The sequence below is a fragment of the Hydra viridissima genome, unplaced genomic scaffold (assembly GCF_058129835.1).
Source record: "Hydra viridissima isolate aposymbiotic clone 2 unplaced genomic scaffold, HvirCarnegie_v1 scaffold_10, whole genome shotgun sequence".
In the NCBI taxonomy this organism is placed as follows: domain Eukaryota; kingdom Metazoa; phylum Cnidaria; class Hydrozoa; order Anthoathecata; family Hydridae; genus Hydra; species Hydra viridissima.
Genome location: NW_028324309.1, coordinates 10,761,955 through 10,785,000, shown reverse-complemented (window position 1 = coordinate 10,785,000; position 23,046 = coordinate 10,761,955). Strand labels below are relative to the sequence as shown.

At 26.3% G+C, this 23,046-nt stretch overlaps 3 protein-coding genes across 3 annotated transcripts in view; 2 read left to right on the top strand and 1 right to left on the bottom strand.

Annotated features, from left to right (window-relative positions):
* LOC145181214 (calcineurin-binding protein cabin-1-like) overlaps positions 1-22,965 on the bottom strand; it is a 24,705-nt gene extending 1,740 nt beyond the window's left edge. Inside the window, exons 1-50 of the mRNA XM_090099790.1 lie at positions 22,832-22,965; positions 22,514-22,569; positions 22,307-22,390; positions 22,051-22,164; positions 21,803-21,940; positions 21,571-21,672; positions 21,374-21,452; positions 19,690-19,743; positions 19,326-19,392; positions 18,412-18,457; positions 17,544-17,647; positions 17,249-17,315; positions 17,099-17,153; positions 14,466-14,516; positions 13,895-13,968; positions 13,684-13,760; positions 13,032-13,103; positions 12,707-12,738; positions 12,524-12,569; positions 12,337-12,402; positions 12,133-12,210; positions 11,990-12,026; positions 11,814-11,899; positions 11,468-11,592; positions 11,283-11,353; positions 11,097-11,175; positions 10,815-10,867; positions 10,494-10,565; positions 10,318-10,401; positions 10,128-10,234; positions 9,899-9,977; positions 9,286-9,374; positions 8,977-9,069; positions 8,255-8,354; positions 6,143-6,208; positions 6,004-6,036; positions 5,815-5,913; positions 5,494-5,548; positions 5,320-5,389; positions 5,022-5,196; positions 4,513-4,565; positions 3,590-3,644; positions 3,351-3,404; positions 3,055-3,267; positions 2,680-2,769; positions 1,977-2,130; positions 1,077-1,624; positions 660-773; positions 352-515; positions 26-68 (exon numbers count right to left, since the gene is read on the bottom strand). Coding sequence (XP_089955916.1) covers positions 26-68; positions 352-515; positions 660-773; positions 1,077-1,624; positions 1,977-2,130; positions 2,680-2,769; positions 3,055-3,267; positions 3,351-3,404; positions 3,590-3,644; positions 4,513-4,565; positions 5,022-5,196; positions 5,320-5,389; positions 5,494-5,548; positions 5,815-5,913; positions 6,004-6,036; positions 6,143-6,208; positions 8,255-8,354; positions 8,977-9,069; positions 9,286-9,374; positions 9,899-9,977; positions 10,128-10,234; positions 10,318-10,401; positions 10,494-10,565; positions 10,815-10,867; positions 11,097-11,175; positions 11,283-11,353; positions 11,468-11,592; positions 11,814-11,899; positions 11,990-12,026; positions 12,133-12,210; positions 12,337-12,402; positions 12,524-12,569; positions 12,707-12,738; positions 13,032-13,103; positions 13,684-13,760; positions 13,895-13,968; positions 14,466-14,516; positions 17,099-17,153; positions 17,249-17,315; positions 17,544-17,647; positions 18,412-18,457; positions 19,326-19,392; positions 19,690-19,743; positions 21,374-21,452; positions 21,571-21,672; positions 21,803-21,940; positions 22,051-22,164; positions 22,307-22,390; positions 22,514-22,516 — 4,470 coding nt within the window. The 5' untranslated portion in view covers positions 22,517-22,569; positions 22,832-22,965. The remainder of the gene's footprint in view (positions 1-25; positions 69-351; positions 516-659; positions 774-1,076; positions 1,625-1,976; positions 2,131-2,679; positions 2,770-3,054; positions 3,268-3,350; positions 3,405-3,589; positions 3,645-4,512; positions 4,566-5,021; positions 5,197-5,319; positions 5,390-5,493; positions 5,549-5,814; positions 5,914-6,003; positions 6,037-6,142; positions 6,209-8,254; positions 8,355-8,976; positions 9,070-9,285; positions 9,375-9,898; positions 9,978-10,127; positions 10,235-10,317; positions 10,402-10,493; positions 10,566-10,814; positions 10,868-11,096; positions 11,176-11,282; positions 11,354-11,467; positions 11,593-11,813; positions 11,900-11,989; positions 12,027-12,132; positions 12,211-12,336; positions 12,403-12,523; positions 12,570-12,706; positions 12,739-13,031; positions 13,104-13,683; positions 13,761-13,894; positions 13,969-14,465; positions 14,517-17,098; positions 17,154-17,248; positions 17,316-17,543; positions 17,648-18,411; positions 18,458-19,325; positions 19,393-19,689; positions 19,744-21,373; positions 21,453-21,570; positions 21,673-21,802; positions 21,941-22,050; positions 22,165-22,306; positions 22,391-22,513; positions 22,570-22,831) is intronic.
* The window catches only part of LOC145181042 (cysteine-rich protein 2-binding protein-like), a 400,331-nt gene that overhangs the window by 343,419 nt on the left and 33,866 nt on the right, over positions 1-23,046 (top strand). The window lies entirely within an intron of this gene.
* LOC145181378 (liprin-alpha-2-like) overlaps positions 1-23,046 on the top strand; it is a 391,227-nt gene that overhangs the window by 343,419 nt on the left and 24,762 nt on the right. The window lies entirely within an intron of this gene.

Genomic DNA, 23,046 nt, shown 5'->3' with positions numbered 1-23,046 from the left:
ATGAGAAGAATAATTGAGAAACTACCTTTACAGCTAGAAATGCACGATCATTATCATGCAAATATTTCCTACAGGAAGAAATAGAAAATAAATATAGATGTTATTCAATAAATATAGATGTTAGAAATACTAAGTATATCAATTATAATATAACAATAATATCAAGTAGTGGAAAAATGTGCATCATTAATTTGACATGATGCATAACCACACTCCATATTCATCTCTTTTCAGGGACTTTTTATTTAAAAGAAAGTATTTTAGTTTATAAAAAAATAACTAAAAACAACATTTAGCTGATACTTTTAATTTATTTTTCACAAGTTTTAATATTGAAGGAAAAAAAAATACCTATCTTTGTCTGGTGTCTTGTGCAAAAAGGCTGCCACATGCAAAAGCAAATATGTATCACCAAGTTGATAGAGAATATCCAAAAGCAATTTCACAATACAACATACATGAGAGAGAAAACTTCCAGGTCTATCAATTTCATTGACAGGAATGCGCCACAAATACTAATAAAAAAGTAACACGTTTCAACAACAACCTTGTTTGGAAATTAATATCTACAAACAACATTAAGAAAGATTACTGAATTTAACATGTTTATTTATATTGATGAATAGCTAGTTGTTAAAACAAATTTTCAATTGTCCTACCTGAAATAAGTTTGTTTTCTTTTTACTAGAGATTATTCCATTGGATGAAATGTTAAAAGACATGTTAGATTCAATGCCATTACCTAGCAACAAACTGCGACTCCATTGAATATTCTAAAACATAAATAAAGACCTTCAACAACAATAAAAGTATCTAGAGCAGCATTTTTTCTCATATTTTACCAACAGAACAAAGAAGTTGTCCCAGAATAAGTTAGGGTCAGTCATTAATAAAAAGATATCATTATGTAGACAAATAAAAAACTATCACATATGCACAAAAACAACAACAATAGCAACAAATTACTAAAAACTTACAAATAGGTAAACAAATGTATACAAATAATTAAACCAAGTTATTTGAGAAAGAGAAAAAAAAAAAAAAAAAAAAAAAAAAGAAAGAAAAACTATGAATACCTTAAACTCTTTGTCTACCATAAAAAAATAGGCCATCAAATATCGACTTTTATAATGTTCAGGAAACCGCCGCAAGCAAAAAGCCAGAGCATCTAAACACTTCTGTGCAATATTTTTGTATCTTTGCCGCTCTTCTTGATTTCTAAAATTGTGCTGCACTAAAGTAGTTCCAGCAGTTGAAAGTAAATAATTTTCTAAAAGTTTTTCTTGCTCATTACCCATACTTTTGGACAGATTATCATTGTTATTTAAATTAGTTTGTGATCTTTGAGGTTTTATCAAAACATTTTCACCACAAACTTTCTGAATCAAATCACTCAACAATAATTCTACAATTAACTCATCACTTTGAAAAAAGGCTTCACTATGAACAGTTTTTTTCCTGGATGAAGAGCATGAAGTTTGGTTCAAATCATCATCTTGCAATTTTTCATTATAACTGATTACAGAATCAGTCTTTGACTCATTTTTCTCAAAGCACATTAAATTACTTTCAATTTCTGAGAGGATATCTTTAATCAGCAAATTGACTTCAAGAGCAATCTCATCTAAAAGGGACACTTTCATTTTCATTTTATCTTTATTACACTCAACTTCTTTATTCAAAATGTTTGTTTTTAATAAAGAAGGTGATGAGAAAAGGTTTATTTTTGTTGATAGAGATGAGAATTATGCCAAAGATAATTAAACATTCAAAATACTGTCATGAGAAAATTAGGGAAAATCTATTGCATTTATCAAATGCTGAACTGCTTGATGAGCTTCATCGCAGTATGTATCTGGAATGAATGCTAATTTATAATTTATAGCTAAATTTACACTATAAATACAGGGAAATAGACAAAGTTTTCTATTATTAAAAATAAAAATAAGAAAAACAGTATTTTAATTGTAGCTTACCAAAATCTTTTGAAACAACATTATCAATATCTTTGAAATCTTGATAAATTGGCTGACAAAATACTGTATTTAAATGTTTCTCCAAAATATCAAATTCAATGGTTTCTTTGTATATCAACAAATTAATAATAGATGCATGAATTTGAAAAAATAGCTAAAAACATTAAAGGGATCATTTGGTGAAAATAAGTTGGTCTAATTTGAAACAGGCAGTAATAATAAAATTTTCTAAGAAACGATAAATATATTTTCAGCCAGATGAATGTTTTAGCATGTACTATATATATTACTAACTTATAATATCACTATCATCATAAAGTCACTTGCCACAACACAAAGTCTTCTAAATAGAATTTTTAGAAAATTTTCTATTGTGCAAAAAACATTTTGCACAATAGAAAATCTTCTAAAAATTCTATTTAGAAGAGTTTTGCCTATAAACTCCATGTGTTTAAATACATTTTTTATTATATTGTGAGACAATAAATTTGTTGTGTTTAAAAGTTAGAGATAATCTTACAAAGAGGAACTTTTTTTGAATTAATTTTCTTTTTACATATCAACCACAAAAATTTTCAAAAGTTTTGCTGCAAAAAGATTTGCTAATTAAAATGTGTAAAAACACATATTAAAGTTGAATACAAATAAATTCAATAAATATTACAAAGACATTCTTTAAGATACAGTAAAGATTTTAACAAACCTCAACAACTTCAATAGAATATTCTGCTGCACCATGATATGGGATTCTTTTGTGAAAACGACCACCATTTTTATAAAGTTCTTGCAATGACTTAAAAGATTTGATTACAAGTTAAAAACTAATTACTAAAACTTAATTAAAAAAAACTTGATAAAGATAAGCAATATTTTGACTATGATTATTTTACATAAACAAGTATTCTAAAATTTTCTCACTGCAAACTGTTTCGTTTTTTAGCTAAAAAAATAAATGTTTTTCACAACCAATTTGTTATTTTATATTTTTAAGTCTTGAAATTTCTTAAATAAAAAAACAAAAAACAAGATAATCTTAGACTATAGGTACAAACAGATAGCCTTTAACAAACAAAATTACCTTTTGATAGAATTCTAAATACTCATCAGGCGGATGCTCCAGTTTTTCTGATGCCTTTCCTAACATATAATAATGTAACCACAGTTCATTTTCCCAACTATTTGCTAAGTGCAATGCTTCGTTAAAACATCTAATTGAGAGTAGTAGCATTTCCTTTTTCATTTTAAGATAAAATTCATTTGTTGATATATCATGTTTCTTTTCTTGAGTTCCCTATCAGAATAAACACTTTGCGATCATTACTTGAACAACTGGTTAAGAAATAATGCAAAGCTACAAGAATTGTTTTTCTATACCTCTCTCAAACGTCTTGAAGCATAAGAGTTTAACATGTAAGCTGTTTGCCCATACTAAATATGAAACTTAATGTTTACAATTGTTCAAGTTCAGAGAAAAAAACTGAATTACAATCAAGAGTTTTGTATGTTACTTTTTGTTTATTTAGCTGAGGTTAAAAAATAGGAAAGAACAAAATATGTAAAGAACTGAGCATGATAAATAAAATGTTACAAAAAACTCTAAGTATAATAGACACCTCTTCTAGTATTACACACTTCTTATTGTCGATTGTGACTGCTTTTTCAAAACATCTAATAAAAATGCATTGAGATAAAAAGACAACATACAACAAACAATGATTGTTCATTAGACTTTTGCAGAAACTGAAAAAACGTTTGGTTTTAGAAAACAAACAATTTCAACACAACTGATTTTATCTCAGACTTTTTTTAATAATGTTTATATAAAGTTAGTAGCTGAGAAATTGTTATGAGTAAGCAGATTGCCTCATTAACTACAAACATGATACAGAGACTGGATAAAGGATAAACAATTATCAACTGTTAAATATTGTACAGCACATTTTAGCATAACCTAAAGCAACTGTGAACTGGCATAAGTGTATGAATTTGTGTAAAATATTTGCCACACTTATTCTAACTTGCATTTATGTTTGCACTTATGGTGGTTTTCATTTTGCACTTATTCAGCTTTCCACATTAAACATCTGCAGCCAAAACTATTTGTGGAAATAATTTATAAAAATCTTTACCTTGAAGATGTTTGATTTTGCAGAACTTAATTTTGCAAATTTTTTTGTTTTATCAAAAATTTGAAACCAATTTTTACAAATGAGGATTTTTCCATTAATTTTTTTAAAACTCCATGAAAAAAGAAACAGATTTGTTTGATGTTATTATTGTTATCGCCAAGTTTTTACTAATTGTAATTCTTCAATTCATTTAACTTTAAATATATCAAAAATAGGAAGTTTCAGAGAAGTAATGCGATATCTAGTAGGAAATGTTTATTTTTATAAGTGAATTTTTTTTTGTGGAACCTAAGTTTGCCTTAAAATCATCATTTTGTTAATAACAAGCAAAATCTTAAATACTAAACTTCAGTAAAATAAATCTTCAGTAAAATAACTTGGAAGTTTGAAACTATTGAGAATTTTACCTCAAAGTAGTTGTAATATGTTTTCGCATCACACCATCACTTTTAAGATCACACTAGAAACCAGAAAATAATTACTACACTTATGAATAGAAAAGTAAAGGAACTTCATCTTGTTTAAAGAAAAAGTCAAAATGTTTTCCACCATTTTCATTTTCCACAATGGTTTATGAAACTGCTTAATTTTATGAACTTAAAAAAAAAAATAGACAAAAATGACAGCTTGCTGAATAATACCAGATAATAAATCTAAAATGCTGCAACATCAAACTTTATTTAATCTCTGAAAGTAAGTGCATGCTTAAAGTTTAGATCTGTATTTTATATGTATCGATTGTAACAAAATTGAGGTGATTTTACACACCAATATACAGAGTGTTCACTTTCATAAACCTATATGAATATTTATCATTCATTTATAAAATTCTCTTTAAATATTTATTCCTTGTAAAAAAAAGCAAAACAAAAAAATTTAAAACTCAAAGTAATTTTTTAAAATAAGAGTGGCAAACCTGATTTATTTTTTCTTCAAGACGTGACCCTCTTGCAAGAGCCATAGCAGCCCAAGATTGAAATCTGTCTGGATTTATACTAACATCATGCATATAAAACTTAAGAGCTTTACTGAACTCTTTATTCTTGAAATAAAAATCTCCAAGGTAGTAAAACAAATTTGGCATTTCATTTCTAAAGCAATTTTCAAGCAAAACAAATGTCAAATTACATACACGATTTTTAAACTATTAATTTTGTTCAAAATCTTATTGTTAATTTTGCAAAGCAAATGAATAAATAATATATCATTATTACTCTTTGCTCACTGCTTCTGGAAAATCTCCACCCCCCTCTATATACAATACCAGCACTTCAAAAGGTATCACTATAAACATATTTAATAAAGTAACTGTTAGAACCAAACAATAAACAATTTATAGACTTTGAAAAACAATATTAAATACATCTTCAACAATACAATAATAGCACCTTCTATTTCTTTTTTAGGAACAACAGCAACAATTTTTCGAAAAACATTTTGCACCTAAAATTTACAAAGTTTCCCCTTTCAAAAAGAGATAATAGAGATAATAGAATAATAATAGATAATAAATAAGAGATAATAGAGATTATAAATAATTTAAAACTATTTATAGTTTTGAAATGGTATGAATTATAAAGCTTTTGAGTTTGTAGGATAAACATGAGGTATACTTTTTGATTATGCATAGGATACTTTTTATTAAAATTTTAAAATTCATTGTTAATTAGCTCAAGAGAAATTTTAAATATAAACTTATTGTCGAATACCTCAAGAGAAATTGTGTTCGCTCGAAGATCAAACTGAGGTAGGTCAGTTGGTTTATAGAAGTCATACAAAACTTTAGCATTTGACCAGCTTAAAGTTACCTAAAGTATTGTTTTGTTTATAGTTATGTAAAAGTTTATAAACATATAGATTTAAAATTTAAAAAAAAAAAAGAAAAAAAATGGACTTACAGGAGTAACATTATGATCAACAAGCAACTTCAACTGAAAAAGTAAATTAAAAATGAAAATTGATTTTTCACACCATTGTCGTGGATCAAAATTGTTATGGACAACTAAGTATACAACAATCATATGAAAACAATCTTACTTTAGATTTTCTACATGGATCACCGTACAAACAAAAAAAGCATTGTTCCATGTCTTTACATAAAATCTAAAGAACACTTTAAAATATATATTGAATAGAGTTAAACATGTTATAGGTTTAATATATAGAATAAAGAATTAAAACATGTATATAGATACAGTGGTTTTCATAAATTTAGACGCACTCATTTTTTTTTACATATATGTAAGAAAATGCTTAAAATAAAAATAAAATAAAAGTGGTACCGCTATGTTTGATATATAATTTAATAGAGGAAGTGAAACTCTATTATAAAGTACCTTAATTTTTTTTACAGGATGTTTATTACTCATTTTATACAAATTAACACAAAAAAGTTAATTGATAAGCTTGATTTTATTTTATTCATAAATTTAGACGCACAATCAAAAAAGTCTTATACCTTGTTAGTTGATAGTTAATTAGTAGTTTTTTTCCCATATTTCTCATTAATAGGCCTAAATTAATTGATTTTGTCAAAAAACCTTATATAAATATAACTTAGCTGGAATTAGTTAATCATTATTTAATAAATAAACAAAAGTTAAGTTAGTTTTGCACTAAAAAGACGCGAAAAATGGGCAAAAGACGTATCACTCAAGCTGAAAGATGGCAAATTATTGCTTACATCAAAGAAGGAACCAAAAGTAATAGAGAAATTGTCAGGTTAATTGGAGTCTCTGAGAAATGCGTTCGGACAACGAAGCAAAACTTTCTTCACACTGGTGGTGCCAGCGAGAAAACGAGGCCAGGTAGACCCTTGTCAACCACCAGAAAGGACGATAGTGCCCTTTTTAGAGCTGTCAGAGCTAATCCAAGAATTAGTTACGAAGAATTGAACATAGAATTCAATACAACGTGAAATACATCTATTTCTAAAAGCACAGTCCGTCGAATACTTATCAAATACAAGATTGGAGTCTACTCTGCTTTGAAGAAGCCGCTCTTGCGTCCATTTAATGAACAAAGGAGACTAAAATGGTGTCGTGAAAGAAGGTATTGGACAATAGAACAATGGAAAAACATAATGTGGAGTGATGAGAGTAACTTTGAGCTGATCAATCGCAAATCTAACATAACAGTCAAAAGAATGGGTCACAAAAAGTGTTACGCCAGATACATTAGACCGACTGTACAAAGTGGAGGAGGCTTGATAGGAATCTAGCCATGCTTCAATTACAAAGGTGTTGGTATGTGCCCAACATACACCGGGAGAATCAACTCCAGAATATACGTAATAGTACTGTAAAACAACCTAATTCCATCAATTGACCTGCTTATGCTCAATGATAAACCATGGAAACTTCAACAAGATGGCGCTAATGCACATACTGCATACTATACAAAGGAGTGGTTCAACGATAATAATATCAAGACAATACCGTAGCCTCCATACTCACCTGATTTGAACCCAATTGAAAACATTTGGGTTTGGATTGACTGTGAATTGGCAAAGGTTCGAATTTCCACACTTGGCCAGCTGAAGAACATCCTTAAGGAGACCTGGTATAGGGTCCCCGAAGCAATGTGAAAAAATCTTGTTGAGTCTATGCCTAGAAGAGTTCTTAGTTGTATTAAAGCAAAAGGCAGATTCACAAAATATTGATTGGTTCATAAATTACGCCTCCTAATGTATCGTGCGTCTAAATTTATGAACATTTTTTTTTGTCTCACTTTTTTAATACCATGTAGTTGTACCTAATTACTACTTAGTATTTGTATTTTTTTTGTAAATTTTTTAAAAATTTTGTATTCTGTATGTATTTATCTTATAAATAGAAAAAAAACTAAACCGAAATCTTTTTTCGTTATTGTTTTATTGTTAAAAAACTAAAAATTTAAATTCTCAAATATGAGTGCGTCTAAATTTATGAAAACCACTGTATAATATATAGAACAAAGAATTAAAACATGTATATAGATATAATACATAGAACAAAGAATTAAAACATGTATATAGATATAATATATAGAATAAAGAATTAAAACATCTATATAGATATAAAACATAGAATAAAGAATTAAAACATAATAAATGTAAAAAAATCATGGAAAAAATGTACGTAGATTTTTATTAAAAATAAATGTCCATACCTCTTTTTCATGGAGACTCAAAGCATGTTTATTCATTTCTTGTATTTCATTGATAAAATATTGCAAGAACAATCCTTTATCATTACAGCACCAATGCTTCCTATTAACAAAATAAATTGCTTAAAATTACTGTAAATGAATCATTATTTGTTTAAATAATATGATAAATTATAAAACGTTTTACAAAAAACGGTTTATAATAAATTTACATTATAAATGAAATCAAACCACTTTAAGTAGTAAAACCTAAGGAAGCTCTTTATGCAAAAATTATTCTTTAAGTAAATATATACATTAAATATATTACTTGCAGTTTATTTATTACATTTATTATGCATAATATATTGCCATTATATTTATTATGCAGTTATGCATGCAATACTTAATACTTATTACAAGTCAAAATTCTTTTTATAATTATTTATAAAAATTATTTATAAAAAAGGAATTAAATGTTTAAGGTATCAGCAAAAATTAGCATACTAATGTTTTAAAGGATATAATGTTTTGTTTTAGATAAGAAGGATTCAAGATTTTGACTGCATTTACATTTAAAGCAACATGTTATAAATCTATTGACTTGCTTTGATAAAGCCTCATATTTCTTTAGGCCAAATTTATTAGAATACTTATTGATCCAAAACAGTGCTGAACTATTTTTATGCAAATTCTACCACCATTAGCAAACATATTGAAAACAACAAAAGGGAAAATTTTTTTACCTTCCTAAATATTCATGTGCTGTTCTTAAAAACTCAATTAACGAATGATTACTGTTTAGATTATTTGGTTCAGAGTTCAAACATGATGATTCACTAAAAAGTAATTTAAGTTTCTCTAAAAATCAAATGTTAGAAATGTTACTAGTGTAACTATTACTTTAATAATGACTTCTAAAACACTTGGAAACAAAATAATTTCACATTGTAAGAAAAAGACTTTGTACCCAAAAGAAAGAAGAAAATTATTTTGATAAAGTTAAACACTACAAAGCAAAACTGAACAACAAAGACTTTAAAGATTTTCCTTACAATTTTAAAAGCTTGTGAAGTAATATCCATGGCAGTGTTGATATGCATTCACTCTCAGATTGCTCTATGCTCATGGAAATCTCTATTATCTAAAGTAACAAAACTTAAAATATTTTTACAAAAGTTTTTTGTCCTAATATTCAGGAACTAAAAAAGAAATTCAGTAAAAAAAAGTAGATTATTAGTAGTAACAGTTCAAGATATAAACTGCTGTTTTGAAAGACAGATTTGTTTAAATTTTACATAAATAAGTATTGGAATAAGGAAAGCTGTTTGTAAGAGAAGAAAAAGTGTTAAGTAATCAGGTTTATTTTTTTTAAAGAATTGTAAATAAACAGTACTAATTAATTAGGTATTTTTTCTTCAAGAAAACCTGTTTATAAGAGAAGGAAAAGTGTATAATATTCAGTTTCTTTTTTTCTCTCAAAAAGAACCCTGTTGTTTATAGAAAAAGTGTAATCAAAGAATTGATTAAAATTAACTTTTGCTTTTAAAATATGTCATAAAGTATAATTACCATCTCAAAATAGATTCTAATTAAATTTTTTTAAAAACTTTATCAAAAGTAATATTTGCTAATCACAGTTTTTAAAATCATTAAATATATAATTACTTTAATAAAATTGTCAGTAAATATTTGTTTATCTTTCAATGCCAAGCAACCAAAATTGAACCCTTTATCCGAAAAGCAGCTATAAAAGTTACAATAAATACAATACAAATAAATACACTACAAATGAATTCAATACAATACAAATAAAATGCAATAGAAATAAATCAACAATTAAAGAAACCTTAAAAAATAATCTTCTTAATTATATAATTAAAAAAATAACAGAAACCTGTTAAGAAGCATGAGCAGATGATTTAATTGACTTTTCCAGAGTTCAGCTATACTCCCAGAAACCACTGCTTCATTGATTGCAATCAAACAACAATCTACGCATTTCTTTTAATAATCATAAAAACATAAGCTTTAAAAAATGTGTAGACCTTACCTTAAAGCATAAGAAAAAGAATGATATTAATTACCCTAAATTGTCCAGTTTTAAGATACGATTCTAGTAATAGTACAAGCTGCAAAGGTCTTTCAGTTATCAAACTGGTTTGATCAATCTAAATTATTTTAAATAACAAAGTCAATCAACAAATCTGAAATTTACAAAAAAAAAAAAAAAAAAAAAATTTTTTTTTTTCATCATTTTTACTTTTTCATCCAGTGCAAAGTTCAACAGAACAATGACTTCCTCATATCTTCCAGCGCCAAAAATCAACTGAAGCTGTAAACAAAATTTGTCAAAAAATACATTTTTTATTTTTGTATTTGTAAGCTACTTAAATTTAAATACTTTTGGAGCTGAAAAATTAAAAACTTTAAATGTGCTTTAAAATTTATAAACAACTTACAACATTTTTTTTAAAAGTGATTTATTTTTCTATATTATTTTTATTGAAAATTGCATTGAATTGTAGTTTATTAATATTAATGGCAATGATCCTTAGAAAATTCATTCCACAGCAAAAATTACCTCTTCTAGTGTTTGACTTTGCTGTACACATTCTAATTTCTTCAAAATGGCTCCTTAAAAAATCATATTATTGCCCAAATTGTTTACAAGAGGGAAATTCTCCCTGCTGTAACAAATTTATTCATCAAAGAAAAGAAAATTCACATTTTTAAAAGATTGTGTACATATATTAATTGATGACAGAGTATTTTATAAAAAAAACCTGAGTAATACATAAAATTATAAAACTTTAATTAATAAAAGTGACAAAGTCCAAAGTTACAGGTTATTAAATATTCATACCATGATTGATGATATTCTCTCTGCTGCAATTTGGGATTATGATTTCATCTACTGATGCCAATGACAATGTATAGGCACACTATGATAAATAATAAAACATATTTACATCTAGTGTCAACTAAAAGTTTAGCGGATGTTTATTGGGAAAGTAAAACTACATTTAATAATGGTAGCAAGACTTCTTACATTATTTAGAGCATTTACAGCTTCGGTAATTTCATTTTGCATAATACAATAACGTGCTTGAAGCCAATAAACTATAAAACAATATGTAAGGAAAAAATTTTCTCAACTTTTGATTTCATTATGACATTTTATTTAGATTAAATTGTATTCTTTCTAATGTATGATTGTCAAAAAAAAAAACCCACATCTTGTCCAGAAATTCAGATCTTTATTAGCTAATATGTGATTACTTGCACTTAACATAGATAAATAATGAAAATCTGTCAAGAACTCTGTTGCTAAAACCAATTTTCCATTGCTCAAACTTGCTCTAAAATTCAAGAAAACATTTTAGAAATTAAAGGAAAAATAATATTATAATAGGAATATGAATAAAAAAAATAATAGGAAATGTATCCAGGTTTTATATGCATTATACTTAGCGAACATAAAAGCAAGTAAAATTAAGAAAAATTGATGATTTCCATTAGAATTAATTTTTTGTGTGTGGAGTTAACCTGAAAATAAAAAGTATTAAACTTTCATTTTTACTTAAGAGGTGAAGATACAGGAGATGCTGTAAAATCTCTTCTCTCCATTAGTTGTTCCAATTCTATTTCCAAAGCAACAAGCAGCATCTAAACAAAATATTTACATTTATCAAAAAAAAAAAGCCTTACTTAAAAATTATTTTTTAAAATCAAGTTTAAATGTAATTATTGAGGTACCTTTCCTAAATCTGCTATTTCAGTATCTTTAGCTGCACTACAAGTAAATATAACATTAAAAAATACTTAGTCTAATTTTTTTCAAGAATTAAATTAAATGGGAACAACTTTTGAAGAATAAAAACAGTTTTCAATAATCAAACCTAAACAAGTTAGGCCATGACACATGTTTCCTGTAACTCTTATAAATACTGACAAAAATGCTGCTCAAGTCTAACTGCCTATAAGATAAAATCATTAAATAAAAAAGATCAAAATATTTACATATTGTTTAACAAAAATTGTATGTAAAAAATATCAGTATATCAGTCATGTTTTTGTCAAATGAAAACGGATGCACAACTAACCATTGCTGCTGCTCATAGAACTTAATGACAGCAAACAAAAATGAACCAAAAAGATCAATACAGCCACTATAATTGTATATGTTAACATTTTTATAAAAAAAAAAAATCAAACAAATTACAAACTGATTTTCTCATCAAGAATATTAAAAAAAAATATCTATAAAGCAAATAATTCCAAAAAACATACTCATTTGAAACATTGCTATTTATAAAGTCAGAAACAGCTATGGCTTCTGAAATAGAAATTTATGAAAAAATTTTTATAAAAATAAGTACTGACTGCCATAATAATAAAAGCTACACAAAGTACTACATTTTTAAAAGCCACATATAAGTTTTACCATTTTAAAAAACTTCATAAAAGTTCTACCTTTTTTAAAAGCCTCAATATTGTTTGCCTGGCTGAAAGAAAAAATTTGATGACTTTTTATGAAACTTTACTCTGTAAATAAGAAAAACAAAACAAAAAAAATCTTCTTTTCTTTTTAAATGTTTACTTTACAAAAAGGAAACACAATTCTTTTTTTATACATAAATCTTTTTTTATACTATAACTATTTTTTTTAAAAACTTTTTACTTAAGATAATTTACAACTGAATGATTACAATTCAGAACAAAACCAGATATCATTATGTGTTTCAAAAACAGTAATAGTTATTAAAAAAAAAAAATCAATATTTCTGGCTACTGGTACCTCATTAGTTTCCCAGGATTTGAGTCTGTAAGACTGTCTTGGGAGCAATCAGTATCAGTTGCAATTTCAATTCTAAAGGAAAAGGTTTATAAATGTTATGAAATAATGCTTGCGCCATAATCACTGTTTGCTAAGTAACACAACAAAATTACAAGGCAAGAAAATTTCTAGAGGGCTAGTACTTGTTTAGAATAGAATATTTCTAAGCTAGCACAATTTACTTATTACAGACCTAGTTTTTGATAAAACTGTTATTCTTAGCTTGCTAATAACTTTCTATTATTTTATCAAGACTAACACCACCTATCAAAATTTAGGATCTTAAGTGCTTTAAAAGTGAAATTATTCATTTTTACACCAATAAAATTTGTTGAATTCTGGAAGACTTTGTAGCTCTTTTTTGATTAATACCCACTACTGGGGAAACAGAAGCAGTTGCATTTTATGAACTGGAAATGTTTAACTTAAATATTTTACACTTAAAGTGTACTTTACATTAATTACATAAAGTGGAACATAATTACATACAGTGGAACATAATTACATACAGTGGAAAACTAAATATTACTATTCTTATCTAATAACTATAAATCTACAAGTTTATGCAAATTTACAAAACATTGACAGAAATAAAAAGAACAAAAAAACTCACTTGAGTGAAGAAGGTAAAAAGGAACTAATTAGATCACTCCAATTCACATCTATTTCTTTACGCTTTGAAGTTTTAACCTGAAACACAAAAATTCCTAAAGTAATTTTCATCTTAAAATCTAAAGAAAATCTTTAAATCTTTTCAGAAAGAAAAATTTGCTACCAATCAAAAGAAATGATTTTATGAAAACCCACTTAGAACTAAGACTTACTCTAACAGATCTTCGCTTGGGCTGAGGTTCTGCTTCCTGGCCACTTAACTTTCTACATTTTTTGTTTTCAAGTTCTAAAGTAAAAAGATTGTAAACTTCATAGTACTAGAGTACAGCACTAAATTAGATTGCAAATTTCACAATACTAGAGTACCAGAGTTTTATTTCACAAATATTTATCTAAACAATTGTGGAATCAACTAATATCACTGCTAAAATCTTTCCCATTATCTACAGCATCCTATCCAAGTCATGACCCATTTCATTAAAGACCAAAACATTAAAATTTATGAGGAACTTTAAAAAAAGAAAAAAATACTGCACTAATCAAAATATAAATATATCAAGGGCATAAAGAATATGAACCAGGAATATTTTATAAACTGATACTCTTATTCTTTGTATCAACTTTTATAATTAAAACAATTCTAGCTCATAAGTACATTTCTTGAGCAATTAGAATTTTAGATTTATTTCTATTTCTTAATGAAACTTCTTTATACTAAACTTCTGTCATATCCTAAATATTATTTATCAACAATATTGCAAGTTTTCATAAAAATCACCTCACCTTTATAACCTTTTTTAATAAGCACCTCAGCTGAAGGAATTAACAATCCATCTACATAACAATTCAGATCAGATATTAGAATAAAATTAAAAAATAACTATAAACTATACTTAAAAAAGTTGTAATATAATTGATATTAAAGGATGAATCATATCATGATGACCTTATTTACATTAATTTGATTATTCAAATTACAATGATTTAACTTTCAGTACACTAATATGGTTTACATTACAATTATAGGATTCACTACAGCAACATGGTTCACATTGCATTAAATATTTAAATTTTTAATTCAATTAAATGAACTCAAGATTATAAGAGACATAAAAACACAAAATACAGTTAAAAACAATTTAATGAACCAAATTAAAAAGTACTGAAATCAGTGCTTTAAAAAACAAATTAAATTAAGAAACTTTTAAAAATATAATTGAAAGTATATATATATATATATATATATATATATATATATATATATATATATATATATATATATATATATATATATATATATATATATATATATATAAAACCAAAGTCCGAGTAAAGAGTTAAAGAGTATTTTAAAGAACGCACTCACAAATTTTATCACTGCAAAGTCTTCTTAAAAATATTCTAATAATCATTTCTATTTATTTTAAATAGTTTATCTATTTTAGAATATTATAATCAGACATGGCTGAATCTAGAACAAAAACTTTTATTTGGAGAACCACAGGATAATTTTAAAAGCTGATTGTTACCAATAGGATTACATGGACTGAGAGTTTACTTTTATTATGATAAAGAGGAAAACTTTTATCAAATAGATACAGTAAAAACTGCATTATCAGAGATATGTGAAGTTTAGGGTAAAGCTAGAGTACCTATAGCTGAACACAGAAAATTTGTTCAAAAGATGAAGCCATTATTAAATAAGTGCAGAAACATCTGTCATGACAAGATTCATGGGAAATGAACACAACAAAGATTATTTTGTAAATTTCAAAATCCTTATAAGCAGGATACCAAAAAGACAGTAACAATTGTCAATAACATTGCAGAAGCAATTAAAGAAGCATTTCCTTTACATTAAGTTCAACTCAGCTTTGACAAAACAAGAAGAGCAGAAGCAGCTTTTGTTTCAAATTGTGGAAGATCACTGGAAACCTTTTCCAAACCCTATGAAAAAAACTTTCAGAATGAACTGACAATGAAAAGACATTCAGTCTTAAGATTTACTCTGGATAGTATATCAATACATATGATCATCAAGAACATAATATTAGCTTACATTGCATATTTTAAATTGAGTTTTTATCACATTTTTTATTTGGATTATAAATCAAAATTTCAGAATTTCTTGATCAAGTGTACACTTCTAGTCAAAATTTACATTCCCATCATAATTTTAGACTTTCCTAATTAATGCATTTTAATAGGATGACTTATAAAAAGGTAATTATTATTGAAACAAAGTATGTTTACTCTTACAAAAACTTTTGAAGACTTTTTTATTTGTACTATGTTATTGATTCTTCAAAATATCTGCCTTTTGCCTGAATAACAGTAGTGGATATTCTGGGCATTCTTGCAATTATTTTAAACAATTGTTCTGTAAAAATTTTATTCCAACAAGCTTTTAGAAATGTGCCAAGCTGTTTTGTATTGGTTAGTTTCATTTTCCTCACGCTTCTATCCATCTCATGCAATAACAGCTCAATCAGATTATAATGAGGAGATTGAGGAGATCATTCCATATATTTTAGCTCTAATTGCTTTTCTTTAGCTGAAATGTGATTCGATTCAAAAGCAAATCTGCGACCCATAAGCCATTTCCCACACAGAAAAGTGTATTGTTAGAGAATTTTTAAGTACATTTTTTTGTCCGTAATGCTTTCAATTTGCATAAGACTACTAACCTTGTTCTCTATAAAGCATCCCCAGAGCATGACCAAGCCTCCACCATGCTTGATTGTAGAATAACAGATTGATTAATCATGCATTTACTAACCAAATATTGAACATATTCTTGACGCCCTCCTCCTTGCATAGTAATGGTTTTTTGTCAAGTTTTTTGAAACAGATACTGGTATTTCCTGCATAGAGTTAAGTTGCTCTTGAATTTCAGGAGCTGTGAGGGTACAATTTTATTTCCTTTGAACACATATAAACTTGACCTCTTGTTTTGAAATGGCTTTAGGTCTTCCAGAACAATGACAGCTTTTATTACACCCACTTTCGTGCTTTCTTTAAAAGCTCCCATGACTGCACTTTGGGAAAAATTAGTTTCTCAAAGTACAATCATGGAAGCATTGTAAAGTGCAGTCATGGGAGCATTGTGAAGCAATTTTTCAATCACTGCTTGTGTTTCTACATTCAGTCCTTTGACCCATTTTTTTACTACCAAATATAAAAAACATTTTTTTCAGATTTTAGATGACAATTGTTAGTATATTAAAACAGCTGTTTTCCATCAAATAGGAAAAATATTTTTATGAGAATAGAAATGAAAGTTTTAAAACTATTTTACAAAGAAAAAACAAAGTGTACAACCAAATGAAATCTTTTTGATGAAAAAAGATAACCATGGATTTATTCCAGTTGAAATATTAGCTATACCTTTGAACAGAAAAGGTTTGAATTCTTACTTTGTTGTTCCTTGGTTTTACAATGCTTTAGAAGATCAATACTTGCTGCCAAAGACTAAAAGGTAAAGAAATTCTTAATAGCTGTACTGTTTATAGTATTTAATGCAAATATTTTTTATAAAAAAATGAATGTAAAAATGAAAACTTTACCTTGCATTCTACTCTAGTCATCAGCTCTGTATATAAACTTAATAAACATTCACCAAAGTTTATCCATCTAAAAATACAAAACCTGCTTCTGAAACAAAATAACCAACAAAGCAAAAAAAAAATTAAACCTTAAGAAGTACAAAGCGTTTGATTAAAAGTCATTTAATTGCTTTGTGTACAACAAACCTTACTTGCACGAATGAACTAAAGATGTTTGCCAACCCATGTCTTTTTTTTTAACATCTTATTAAGTCTTACAAAAAAAAATTTTTTTTTTAAATTATCACAGACATACGTATAGTGAGACAAAGGTTTTGTGAACTTTTCTTGTGGTATTTCTTCATACTTAGCAGATAATGTCCTTTTACCTCGAATTACTAAAGCCTCCTCTATGAATTCCTGAAAAAATGGGAAAATGAATGTGAGCTCTAAGATAAATATCAATTCTTGTGTAAATAAGAAAAAAAGAAAGTAATTCTTTAATTTTTTTGAAAATATTATGCTAAATACATATGTGATACAAAGGCTAGCCAATGGAAGCATGTGATACAAGTGCTAGCCAATGAAAACAACTAGCACAAATTCTACCAAGTGATTTTTTTACTTTTTGTTTGTTGTTATTTATATAAATTTTTTAAAAGTAATAAAATACTTAAATTTACTTCCTTACAATTCATTACATTTAAAAATTCTCCAAATGGATCTTTTAGCATATGGTAAAAATTCAAGAGTTTTTATTGACAACTGTTTATTAGACATTTAAACTTCTACCGTTTTAACTTTAAACAATGCATAAAAACCTGAAAGAAACCTTGCAACAATAATAACTCTTTAAATTTATATTTTTCTAGAAGGATGCAAAAAAAAATGTCACTTCCTTAAAAACTTTATTACTTTTTTAAAAACTGCTGTTTCACAACTTTAATTAAAAGGAATTATTTTAACTGATAATAATTTATAATATAATTATTCATTAATATCAAATTTACTTAGACTTTTTTTTATTGTTACATTTATTAATCATATATTAATTCAAACAAAGTGTAAATGATAGGGAGATAAATATTAATAATAAAAATATTAAAAGCAATTATAAAAATTAATGTTTCTGTTAATATTTACAAATGTCATATCCAGAAGATATTTTCAAGTAAAGAATATACTTGGTATTTGGCTGAGTTGTTAAATTGATCATCTGTAAATAAAAACCTATGAGAAAAAAATTAATTACTAATAATTCTCAAAACTTAATGTCAAAATTATTTCATTAAAAAAAATGATTGAACTATTTTGTAAAAGTTTACAAGCTCTAAATCTTAAAAAGAAAAACTTGAATGACCTAAAAAAACAATTCAAAATTCTTAGAAAATGACTTTTTTTTGCCCATATATAGTTTTGTCCATTATAGTGAGCTTTTAGCTCATTATAATGGACAAAACTATAAAAAAGAAAATCAGAAACTGAGACTTAACATTAAAGAATGCATTAAGATATGCATAAAGAACTGCATTTTGATTTGAGCTAGGTATTCTGAGTTAGATTTTGTAGTAGAAATTTATATAGAAAAGATTGTTATACTTTAAGAGAATCCATTTTTACCCAGTTTATATTTTTGAAGAAAGATTACACACCCTAAAAGTTAAACACAAGAGAATTGTCTAATTTCTTTCCATTTAACATCTACATGATATTTTCAAAAAAATCACTTTAGCAATAATCAAGTTACAAAGTAGTAGTCAAACAAAGCAAAATAAATGAATAAACAAGATATAAAAAATATTTTGTAATTTCAAAATTTAGGCATTTCATTTTAATGTGGTTTGCAGTTGAACTCATTCCATATTCAGCAATAAGTTAGAAAAAAAAAATTTCAAAAAAATAGTTGAAAATAAAAATTCCTCATTATTTACTATAAAACATTCATTTTCAAAAAAAATATAGCATTATTAGCTTTAACCCAAGGGACAGAAACTAATGCTGTGATGGTCTTACTCTAACCAAGATAAATGTGCAAAATTTACAACAAATAAAAATATAAAAAATATAATACAATTTTTAATACAGAAAAAATTCTTACTCTAGTTTTAAACAGTCTTTCTTAAAATGGGGTTCTTCTTTGAAAATTTGATCTCTGAATGCATGACCTATATATAAGTTATACAACTTAATACTATTGCATACAATACATACATTATATACAATTATATACAATTTAACTTTGCTGTACACAATTTACCATGAAGTCAAACCTACAGTAAAGCAACTTAGAATTTGGAAATTAGTTCTTAAGGAGATTTAGAGATAAGTTCTTCACAAAAGGATAATTTTTTTGTTGTATGTTTCATTTTGTTTACATATGTATTTGTAAGTATGCATAGACAAACATAGATAATTTACAACATACCAATTATCATAAACAATGGTAGAAACTTTCAGCTTACCTTTGACATAGTCTTCATTCCTTTCAAAAGCTTTATCAATTAATGTAAGACAAGCTATAAAAAAGAAATAAATTTATTAGTTCACAGAAGTCAAACTTTTTTGTATTTAAGTAAAAAAAATCAAATAAATAGTTCTGTCTTAATAGTTGACATTCAAGATAGTTGCTTTCTGCTGCATGTAGTACATACATACACACATACATACATACATACATACATACATACATACATACATACATACATACATACATACATACATACATACATACATACATACATACATACATACATACATACATACATACATACACACACACAGTAAAGTTTAACATACTTATTTTAATGTTAGTGACAGCTTGTTGTTAATGTTTACAAAAACAAAACTTACATCTGTATAGATTTTTTTATCTTATTTTTTTCATTTGTTTTACAATATTTTTAAAATACTTATATAAAATAAACATTTCTGTTTAGTTTCCTTAGGATGAATAATTATGCACACTTAGTGGTAGATAAACAATTATGTACAATTAGTGGATACCTAAAATAAAAAAAAACTATTTTGACACAAAATGATAACTTTTTGCTGTCTTTATATTGTAAACTCCTTTTTACTTTAAATTCACTTAAATTTAAGTTTGGAAAAACTTTTTATTAACATAAAGCTTTGTTATGCTATAAATGACTTTAAGTTATTTTTTGAGTGCATGGAAAAAAGTATGTAAAAATGCTAATTATTTCCCATTACATTTTAGGTATCAATCATCCATCAACATTGAATACAAAAAATAATATAGCAAACTGTTTGAGTGGAATGGGAAAATATAATGAAACTTTAGAAATTTATTATCAAGTTGATAAAATACAAACGGATATTTTAGGTATCAATCATCCATCAACATTGGCTGCAAAACATAATATAGCAGCCTGTGAGACATTTACATAAATTAAGAGAATTTTCTCATGCATTAGAACCAATCTTTACATTTAGATAAAAAACAACTAGAAGCTAGATATTCATTTTTCCCTATTTGTGTTTTTGTTTATGTGTATGAACTAGTGAATTTATCCCAGTGGAATATAAAAATTGAAGTATTTCTTTTATTTCAATTATTTTTATTACCAAGAACTCCTAAATGCAATGTTGAAAAATTATCTTCACATTTGGTACTTATCTGCGATAATAAACAGGTTATATAAAAACATCTATATTTGGTTGCAGGTTTATACAATTGACTTAGAAAAATGAAAGATCAAGGTACTTATACCAGGTATGTGATACCAGATTTAAATGTAACTCTCAAGCAAAAATTCAGCAATGAAGGTTTATTATAACTGTAACCATCAATATTTTTGATAGACAAAGATTTTTTAATAAGGACTTCTGGCCACTTACAAGAGTGTGTATTGAGGGGGAATGGAGCTCAAGACTTCTTTATGATGATTCTTCCTTTTTTTTATTGTAAATTACAAAAGAGGTGTCATGCTTTTGAGAAAATATGGTGGGATCTTTATTACCTCAACTTCATCCACCTATACTTTGCATAGACTTTAATTTCAATTATAATCAGAATGAAAGACAACATTAAAAAGAAAAAAAAGATTGTAAATCCTTTTTTCAGAAATTAAGGCCTTTTAAAGAAATATCTAGATTTTAATAACTAAACATTCAAAATAAAAATACCTGCATAGTCTCCCAAAATGTAGAGTGTACTAATAAGATTATCAAGACAAGTCCAATTGTTAGGACTGTATATTAATCCCTAAAAAAATTATTATGAACTTTATCTTATAAAATAAATAAATTTTGTAATCAGGAATAACTATTTTCATTTCAATAAAAAATTAACAAAAACTTCAGATTTTCGTTTTAACCCTCACCTTTTCGTAAGCAAACCTTTCCAACCTTATATTTAGAGTTTTTTTTGCAATAGAAGCAATAGTAAGCCATAAATTCACATCTGACTCATCAACAATCGAAGCCTATGGTAAGATTAAAACCTAAATAATTGATGAACATATTTTCAAATAATTTAACATTAAACACTAATAGTGAAAAATAATGCCAAAGTATTTAATAAATGTATATATATGTACTGATAAACATTTTTACATGTAAATAAAAGTCTAAAGCTTTTTCATTATCTTGCAGTTTCTCATAAATACTTGCTAAAATTTTCAAAACATTGTATTTAAGAAACAGTGCTGGACTGTCAGCCAAATTTTCACCTTCTGGTATTGATTCAGGAGCCTTAAATAACAAAGAAATAAACTTCATTTTAAAAAGTAAACAAATTTCAAAATAGTAATGCACAACATGATTATCCTTGATATTCTTTGTAAACTTTTAATGTTAGATACCTGAATTATAAGATCAGTCTGTAAAACAGCTAAAAAAAGTTTTTCTGCACAGCTTGTTTGGTCATTGCTGTGAAATCTTAAAGCTTCATTATACATTTGAAGAGCTTCTGCTTCCTATAATGAGAATATGGTACACCCTTTATGTTGCAGCTTTATTTGCAACAATATCTATAAATTAATACTGAGTTATCAGTATATAAGATATCACAATTAAAAGATTTAAAATTTTTTTACTTAAGGTTGAAAGGTTATATACCTGTTTTTCTTGACGAACCTCATAAAAAAATCCAAAACTACTATCTTCTGTAGTTGACAAAGCATTTAAAGCACCAAAGGATAACTATATAAAAAAAAGATATATGTTTAAATTTACAGTGTTTAATACTTATGAATCCACTTTATTTAAAAGCTGTTTTAAAACTTCAGCTACAAAGATATGACTGATCAAATAAATGTATATTACCATAATTATTCAGTGAAACCTCTAGATTTTTGTACCAATTCATGAAAATCTTTTATCTGAAGAAAAGAAATTTGAAAGTTATTAATATAATTTTGGGCCTAATTCATTCACAGAACGCCTACATATTACAAAAATGTTTTTCTATTTTTTTTAGGTTCAGCCAATTTAAGGAGCTTTTGAAATAATTTTGATGTTTGGTCTAAAGTAACGGTTATAAAACTTTAACGACTGTTATTTGAGGTTGTTATTTTTTATTTGATATGCGGAATATATTATTCGAATTCACTTTCTAAAGAACATTCTTAGTTATTAATATACCGTAATATATAACGAGAAGTTAGAAGGTAATATGTATTTAAGATGCCAATCGGCATAAAATTATAGGAATTAATAAACCATGTGCTCTTTTCGTTCGAGTTAATACCAATTTTGCGAAAATTTTTTTGCCGAAATCTATATAATCACTATTTTCGTTTTTATTTATTTTTCTTGAAGTTGACATAAAAGAAAATGTATTAGTATAATAGTTGGAT